Raw genomic sequence first — 9,482 nt, 5'->3', positions numbered from 1 at the left:
CGGGCTAGACATCCGGCAAAACAAAACGCAGAAGCACCCGAGGGACATCAGGTATGATTTGTGGTTCAGCTCTGTTGCGGCATATCACATAACCTCGTCCCCAGGCTCAATTGCTACTCCATAGGTTAAACAGAGAGAGAGAGCCAGCTGGTGGACAAGATTACATATGGGCAATAATTCCATGGTAACAGAATTTCACTGAAACTCAGATTTTTCACTTTAAAATGTATACCAAACAAAACATTGATTTCAAAGTTTAACAAACCATACAACTCTTTGTACAAGGACTATTTTTTTACAATTTCCACTGAGAATTTGACAAAGCACATTTACTGGAAGAAATGTTTGGTAACAGAATAATACTTTTTTATGTTCTGTGTAAATTGTTCAAAGTCGTCATTGTGCAGAGTTGGTTTGTTAAACTTTGAAATCCATGCTTTTTGTTTGGCATACTACATTCTAAAGTGAAAAGTCAGAGTCTCAGGGTATTTCAGTTACATGAAATTACCCATATCCCACAATGACAAGGCAAATGAAAAGATCCTTGCAAAATAGGTTAGTAGTTGTACACGCACTTCTCCCATAGCCTTGCCTTGAGTTGGACAGCAGGCCCAATCACAATTATCCTCGTACGAACCATCTTGATCTTGCGAGTTTACATTCTGTTTTGCTATCCCTGTAGTAAGCTCACAAGATCAGGAAGGTTTGTACAAGGCTATACTACAATAGGCTTTCTGAGGCACAATGGGTTAACGGGACCCATCTGCGTTTCATCAATCAATTAAATGTGCTGGTTAACTAATGACCATTAGCTACAATAACAGATGTTTCCCATCTGTAAGTGAAGGGGACAATAGCACCATTGAATTAAAAGACAATGGAATCATTTGAGAACAAAGATGATTGAAAACAAAACACAAGAGTGGTAGTGATTCAATATTATTACCTTCTTTATTGGATACCAGTGTTTACCTCTTATTTGGATGCAATGATTTTCTTGGCATAATCCAGGTGGCACATAAAACACATTTCAGTCCTTAATTTTGACTTCCTGTATTCGAACATGCTCAGGCAGGGTACTCTCGCCAAAAACAGCATTGAGCTGACGTAAGGTGATTGACACAAGTTTTGAATATACATTAACAGCTTAATAATGTAAGAACCTCACTGCTTGTTTCCTTTCCAAAGTATTTTTCAAAAACAAATTCAAGGCAAGGCAAAGCAAAGAAAACACATTTATATCTTTTGTCCAAATGAACCTGGTAATGGCATACACTAAAAACACATCTAAATATACGTAGGAAAGATTCAGAAGTACCACTGTGCAGAAGCCCTCGTTAACTAGATCTTATTCATGACACAGTAAGTAGGATTCGCTCACACACACTGTGTAGCTGAGAACGTCACATTGTGTTTGCATTACGTCACCATTCAACCCCAGAGTAGGCTAATATAGACTGGGTACCAGTATTTTTAGCTAACATTCCACTCCTTGCCACTTCTGTCATTTGGAAAATGACTGGTACCCATACTAAGGCTAAAAGGGATTGCCAGCAAAACCGATATTGAGGTACAATTTGCGCTATTTCTTTTTGGGCATAATCAACCCAATATGGCGCTTCACAAAATAATGGACAGAATGAGTTTGAAAGTCAAAACCCCAAAACACATACAGAGTCACAGTCATGCTTATTGCAAATGACACAGTAAAATATTTCTCATTCACAATACTGGGCAGAGGAACCAGATGGTGAGAACACTTTATTTGGATAACATGTCAACTAACTATCTACTAAGCCTTACCCTAGACCTAACCTTTACCCCAACCTTAGCAATCAGTTGCTTCTCAACAGATAGTTTGTTGATAGTAAGACCATCTACAGATGGACTATCCAGACTATCCAAATAAAGTGGCCCGAAGGTGCAAATACCTGGCATCAATTTAATCGCATTCGTTTTTAAAAATGATCAACAGTTCAATTCCTGGTTGGAAGAGAGCACAAGTTTGCATCAGGACTGGCAATGAAGAGACTTTAAACAGGTTTGGTTTATCATTAACTGACTTGGTCCAACAACAACCAGCTCAATCTAAGGCTCTGGACTTGTTTCCTTAGTCACATGGTTTTCATATAGAGGTCAAGGGGGTCAATGGTACCCTATTCCCGATGTAGTGCACCCTATGGGTGATGGTCATAAGTAATACACTACATAGGGATTAGGGTGCCATTTCAGATGCACCCTTGAAATACTTCAAACATTCAAATGGCTCAAATAATTAATGCTACTTTATTACCACCTCCCTACATCATCCTCTCTACTGTAGTACTATATTATTCTATGATATCGCAGTGTCACATTGCGATTGTGACAAGGGAAAATGTAAAGATAGCATACAGTAATGTCTAGCATTTCCATTTGCCTTGGTGAATTCTGAAGGCACAAAAACCTTTTATTATACAGTAGATATGAGGAATAGGTCATGGGTTTGAAGAAACCTCATAATTCACATGATTTGTTCTGTACCTGTAGGTTAGTCCAAACGTTGTTTAAATGTTGGTGCTAGACTCCATGCATGATCCATGCAGACCTAGATTGGCCCATGACATGATATGGTACTGGTCACATTTGCACAACCAAAATATCAATGACAGTAACAACATTTAAACGTATCATTCCAAAATTCATGACAGGAGTTCATGTAAAACCAAAAGGGCTGGCTCTTACACTGTCTCAACTGTTGGGTGATGATGACAGAAGGACAGAAGAACTAGCAGCTACTACACATCATATGTTCATTCCCTTGTATGTGTACACGGATCAGGGTTGGATTCAATTCCATTTCAATTGGAATATCAGTTTACTTCCTGAATTGACTGAGTTGAAATGGAATTGATCCCAACCCTGTTATGAATGACAGAAAAAAACCACCTAGAAATAAATGCAGGACAGCAAAGTTCAGGTCACTGCCCAGACATTCAGACGCACACTGATGATGGCGATGACCATGGTGATGAAGAAGAGTATGAATGTTCAAGTTCAATGTGAGCAGGTGTCCCGCACCTGAACAGAAACATGCAGTGTTGTCATCACTCAGTCAATACACTTTTTAACAGCCCCTACAGAATGAAAGATATGGTAGCTCCCAGTCTCTTGTCAATGGAGTGTGTTTGTAAGTGGACCATACCAATAAGCACTCGTAGCGTGAATGGGGGGTGAACCTTCAAGGCCACAACCTCTCAATGAACACACACAGATGAGGTCATGATGGGTCCCGTGTGGCTCAGTTGGTAGAGCATGGTGTTTGCAACGCCAGCGTTGTGGGTTCGATTCCCACGGGGGACCAGTACGGAGAAAAAATGTATGAAATGTATGCATTCACTACTGTAAGTCGCTCTGGACAAGAGCATCTGCTAAATGACTAAAATGTAAATGATTTGTAAAGCTCACATCTTTTTCTCTGCAGTGGATTTTTGTGAAAAGATTTAAATGCATACTCAGCTCTCAATCGTAACATAACTAAATCAACGTAGAACATCAACCTATATAAAATCAAAAACATGTATCATTAAAGTCATGATTAACAAATATAAATTAACATACGGATATATCAAACACTGCAATGTTCTTGGCTTCCCTTTTAGTGAACAGGGATCTGTTCAGCTTGGCTGTAAAATGGAACATTCTAGGAGCTCGATATCGTGCTTCACTCTCCTTTTCTATTGGATCCTACTTTGAACCTCAATGCTGATTGGTTGCTTAAGATGTCCATCAAGAGTTTTTGTTCAAGACAAAAAATAACAAACTCCTTCGAACGAGCAAGGTACCAAGACATCTTTCATTCTCCCTTTTAGTCCGCTCTCATACAACCCAAGTACCAGGACACCTAGGTACCAGGACACTCATAGCCTAGTACCAGGACACTCATAGCCTAGTACCAGGACACTCATAGCCTAGTACCAGGACATCTTGGTTCCTCCTTTCCTTTTTCCTTCCGTGTTTCAAGTCTTTCAGTCTGTTCTCTTAAGACTTGTATGAAAACCTCTTGGTTAGGATTGTTCCTTCTGTCTCTGTTTAACAAAGACACAGTGGGGGCATTGGGCCCAGCTGCTCCCTATGTCACATTGAGTAGTCAACATATAAAGAATCCTCCAGCCCCAGCTGAGAGTTAGCAGACCTCCTCTCTGCACACACGCACGCACACACACGCACACAAACACACACGCACGCACGCACACAAACACACACATAGTGAGAGTGGATGGAGGACAGGATAGAGAGAGAGGGTGTGTGGGTGCTTTCTCGGCTGGGTGGGTAACCATGGGTTACATTCTCATGCTAATGGTGGAGAAAGAGGTGAAGGTTTGCGGTGGTTTGCTGGGGACGATCGCAGGGGGCTGGTGGGTTGTAAGCGAAAGGAAGGGAAGGTTTATTAGGGGAGGGTCCCTTGGTCCCTTGTGTCTTATATAGCCCCTTCCCGAGGTGGGCAGTGTCCCACCCTCATACGCAGTGTGCCGCTCTTGTGCAACTGCCAGAGCTGGACAAACTCCTCAGGCATGGCGTGGAACCCGCTGAACGGCAGCACGTTATCGTAGTAGTGGTGGCTGACGGGCTGCTCGTCGAGCCCAACGCTGAACGGCCAGAAGCCGTAGGCCGTCACCTCCTCACACAGCCCCAGCGCCAGGCTGACCAGGAAGAGGCCTGTGGACAGGCGCTTGGCATGCACTCCGCGACCCTTCCAGAACTTTCCCACGGTCCTGAGAAACTCGGGGTTGGCAAACAGCATGGTGAGGTTGGACGAGGTGTCGGCAAGGGCGTAGTGTGCCCGCAGGGAGGGGTCGGTGCCCGGCTTCATGGAGAAGGCTGGCATGTAAATGTAGCTGGAGCCGTAGGCCTTCATGCTCTCCACAAAGCTTTTCCGTGACCAAAGAAGGTTCTGGAACCTGAGTAGGGAGAGAGAGAGATATAGAGATGAGAATGTGTGAGTACCATAGAAATAGAACATATAGAATGGACAGCACCAGCAAACGTTCCATGACGGTGGACCGGAGGTCATATTAGTGTACTCATGAGTGTACAGCTAAAGCTACAATATGTACGTTTTTGGTAGACCTGATCAAATTTACATAGAAACATGTTATAGATCTGTAATACTCATTGAAAGCAAGTCTAAGAAGCGGTACATCAGCTCTATGTGTCCGATTTCTATGCTTTCCTTTCTTAAGTTTAGTTTTTGCGTCTTTTTCTTTTGGTTTAGGGCACCAGCTTCAAACAGCTGAAAAAACAATATTTTTGGTAAATTACATTTATTTCACAGTGGTTTAGATGGTACAATGATTCTCTACACAATACCTTGTTTTGTCAAACTGAAATTAGGCAAAATATTAGAATTTTTGCCACCAGGAAATGGTGGAGCGATATCTGCATTGCTATGGTCAGAGGGGGCTTTCCCTGTTGTAGTCATTATATTTCTATGGTGACTACTACTTGCTGTTTATCCATGCTAATGTTGCCTTCGGAAATCTAAACTCTATGCCAGTAGAGCCACGTGGATGTACACACACACACACACACAAGAACACACAAGAACACACACACACACACAAGAACACACACACACACACTACAGTCACAGAGGGTGATTCTTTTGGTAAATCTATTTGATCTGGTCATGCATTCCAAGCTAAATCTACTGTGGATGTGGTGTGAAATGGGTTCTGGAAGTATCTATAGAGTCCAGATAGAACTGGCGTCCTCATTCCATGGGTATTTATGGACTATGGTATTATGGATATGTGCTCTCAGGATATGTCATACCGTATGTGTTGTACATAATCTAGATGGTTTATAGGTGTGGGTGTAGTTGCTTGTGGAGGCGGGGATTCAATTGTACTGCATTGCATTTCGAATCAACCTAAATGTAAACAATATACAGTACAGCCTACCTTCCCTCACCGTGATTGAGCTTCAAAATATTAACAAAATGTCTTGAGGACAGGAGTGAGGTTGTGCCAACATCCAATGATAATGTCACTAGACGTCAATCTTTAAATGCACAGAGATGAGATGATGGGAAGCAGCAGGGGATGTGTTGGCAACAACGTGGTTCAGAAACACACTGAGAGGAAACGCACTGCTGAAAACAGAAATGAATTTCAGCCTCAACTGTGTCAGTTTGGGGTCTTCTTCCTGTTTTGCCTGTATACACTACATATGCAGCACAGAGTAGCATTCTAAACAGACACAAAGAGGCTCTGTTCAAACACACACACAAACTTGTTCTTCTCTCCTTGTGGGGACCTAAAATGTATGTCCATAAAAAAAAACTAAACCTAACCCTTAATCCTAACCCAAATTCTTACCCTAATTATTACCCTAACCCTAAACTTACCCCTAAGCTTAAAATAGTCCCCATGAGGGAGAATGTTCCTTGTTGTACTATCCTTGTGGGGGCCATTTGGGGATTTCAGGTCCCCACAACTATAGAAGAACAAGATCACACACACGCGTTTTTTCTCCAGATCACTGCTCCTCTATAAAACACCAGTCTGGAGGAGGGAAGCTGCTGCTAGGACAAGACAACAGACAAAGCTCTTAGAACCTAACATCTGGAACTGACAGTACACATCATGAGAGGGAGAAAGAAAGGGAGAGGGAGAGAACACAGAGAGGGAGAGAAGGCAGAGGCCTTGGTAGGAGAGAAAGCAGTAGAAAAAGAGAGAGGGAGAGAGAGAGAGAACTGGAGAGGAGAGATAGCAGGAGAAAATAAGAGGGAGAGAGAGATAGGGCGGGGAGAGAGTGGGAAACAGAGTAGTAGAGAGAAAGGATGGAGAGAAAGAGGGAGAGGACTGAAAAGGAGAGGACTTGGATGCTGTCCCACACACACATACATTTCACAGTCAACAGCCGTTTTGAAAGGAAAGGAGTGTACCTCTTCTCAATGATGCTGGGGTTGGCTGTCACCAGGTTAGTTCTGGTCCCCACATCCTCAACATACTCCCTAGACAGTGGTGGAAGGTTGCACCTAGATTCGAAAAACACAAGTACACATGTGCATTAATATACTGATAGTGATTTACAGTGACCATAAATCATTCACTATTTGACAACTTGGTCAGGATTGCAGATAGTGGTTCTTCATGTTTTGCTTTCAGAATGGAACTAGCTTTTAGCTTTTTGTCTTGCCTTTTCTTAGCCATTTAATGTTAACACATTGTGACACTAAAGTTATAACAAAATTAGAACTTAGAAAATAGTTTCGCATTTTTTTATCTGCATTGAATGAACACAACATTTCTGTAGTGAAAACTTCCAGTCAGGCAGCCAGTGAGCCTATAGGCTTTTGATGGAGTTGGAGCTCCAAATTAATTATATTATTTTAGTCTTGCCTTCCCCAGGTTCAAGTCTGGTTTAAGCCTGGTTTAAGCCAGCCAGTCATGCCTGAGATGGGGTGGACAACAGTGATCCAAGGTAGAACTAGTCTAGTCAACTAAATCAAACACTCTGTTGTTTGTCCTCAAGGCTCCAGAGCCAAAATAATTCACTACTTGACTTCATCTGCCCCCTTCAAAACCAAGACACTACTTATGACACTTCTCTCACCTCTCTCTTATCTCTCTCTCTCTCATCTCTCTCTTATCTCTCTCACCTCTCTCTCACCCCTCTCTCTCACCCCTCTCTCTCTCTCTCTCTCTCTGTCTTATCTCTCTCACCTCTCTCTCTCTCTCTCTCTCTCTGATATGACAACACCTGTTCTCATTCAGTCTGATGGCTGATGTTCTTTGGCTGCTCTTTCTGGCCCCGGCGAGCGCGGGACGGCCAAATCATATTTGGACGGGCACTTGAGCGGACAGCCCCTCTCTTACCGCATGACAAAGTCAGCCTGGTCAATGTCCTTCCCACAGCCGCTGTGCTTCAGGACCCCTCCATTGCCCACCACCGAACACTTTTTGAGGGGATGCTGAAGAGGTGTCTCCTGGTAAACGAGAGGGAAGTGAGTGTCATGAAGTGAGTAAACATACACGTGTACACACGCACACACACACACACACACACACACACACACACACACACACACACACACACACACACACACACACACACACACACACACACACACACACACACACACACATCCTGAAGTGGACTGGCCTGAAACAATCAAAGACAACGGTAAAGACAAGTCAAATGAGGTGAGAGGGATGGATAGGGCTGTTGCGGCGACCATATTACCACCACGGCGGCAGTCACGAGTCATGAAGGCAGTCAAATTCCACGTGACTGTTTAGTCACGGTCACTAGGCTTCTCCAAGCTCTGATACTGCTGATGGTCATTAGTAGCCTACCAAACTTGCTAACTGCCTGGTACTCAGCACTCTATTGTCCCTCTAATCACTCTGACATCAAATGTAATCGAAAATCGAATCAAACACTTCATGTCAAGATGCACTAGAAGTGAGGGAGGGGTGAAGTCGGGCGCAGGAGACCAAAGGTGCGTAGTAGAACGTTTTATTCTCCCGAGTCCAAAAATGCCATAACTAGGCAGGGAACAAGGAAACCCAACTAGACAAAAAATCCACCTCAACAGAGTCGGGACACAGCCCAGGGTAAACGTCCTTCCAACAAAGTACAAGGGGGGAAAAACAATCCCCAAATCCCGCACAAACCTAAACCTAGAAAGCAAGACTAAATACCCCACTAACGAACTCAACTCAAAACAGGTGATAACACAAGACAGACAAAACCAAACGAAAATGAAAAGGGGATCGGTGGCAGCTAGTAGGCCGGCGACGATGACCGCCGAGCGCCGCCCGAACAGGGAGAGGAGCAACCTTCAGTAGACGTTGTGACACTTCATGAGAGTCCGTCATTGTAAATAAGAATTTGTTCTTAATTGACGTGCCTAGTTAAATAAAGGTTAAATAAAAAGTCCATGAGCTTATGTTGCGCATCATTTCTTTAGGCTATGCAATTGCGTGAGAAAACAGAGTGATGGCCTCTATTAAAAAGAGGAGGATCCCATCCGCTTTCTATAGGCTAGGCCTACTATATTTGTTTCTCAACTTTCCTAATATTAAGTACATTGCTTCTCTTTACAACAGGAAGTCTCCCGAGTGGTGCAGAGGTCTAAAGCACTGCATCACAGTGCTTGAGGCATCACTTCAGACCCGTGTTTGATCCCGGGCTGTGTCGCAGCCGGCCCAGCATCATTAGGGGAGGGTTTGGCCGGCCGGGATGTACTTGTCCCATCGACCTCTAGCAACTCCTTGTGGCGGGCAGGGCGCATGCACGTTGACTTCGGTCGCCAGTTGTATGGTGTTTCCTCTGACACATTGGTGCGGCTGGCTTCTGGGTTAAGTGAGCAGTGTGTCAAGAAGCAGTGCAGCTTGGCAGGGTCATGTTTCGGAGCACGCATGGCTCTCGACCTTCGCCTCTTCCAAGTTCATACGGGAGTTGCAGCGATGGGACATCACGAAAAAGGGGGT

General features: G+C 43.7%; 1 protein-coding gene across 1 annotated transcript in view; it reads right to left on the bottom strand.

Annotated features, from left to right (window-relative positions):
* Positions 1-932: 932 nt before the first annotated feature.
* The window catches only part of LOC106595526 (alpha-N-acetylneuraminide alpha-2,8-sialyltransferase), a 30,150-nt gene continuing 21,600 nt past the window's right edge, over positions 933-9,482 (bottom strand). The window contains exons 3-5 of the mRNA XM_045722258.1: positions 7,863-7,972; positions 6,929-7,021; positions 933-4,940 (exon numbers count right to left, since the gene is read on the bottom strand). Of these exons, the coding sequence (XP_045578214.1) occupies positions 4,460-4,940; positions 6,929-7,021; positions 7,863-7,972 (684 nt within the window). The 3' untranslated portion in view covers positions 933-4,459. The remainder of the gene's footprint in view (positions 4,941-6,928; positions 7,022-7,862; positions 7,973-9,482) is intronic.

Source organism: Salmo salar, chromosome ssa07 (assembly GCF_905237065.1).
Source record: "Salmo salar chromosome ssa07, Ssal_v3.1, whole genome shotgun sequence".
Lineage (NCBI taxonomy): Eukaryota > Metazoa > Chordata > Actinopteri > Salmoniformes > Salmonidae > Salmo > Salmo salar.
Note: the sequence above shows the minus strand (reverse complement) of the source record. Positions and strands in the feature narration are given on the sequence as shown.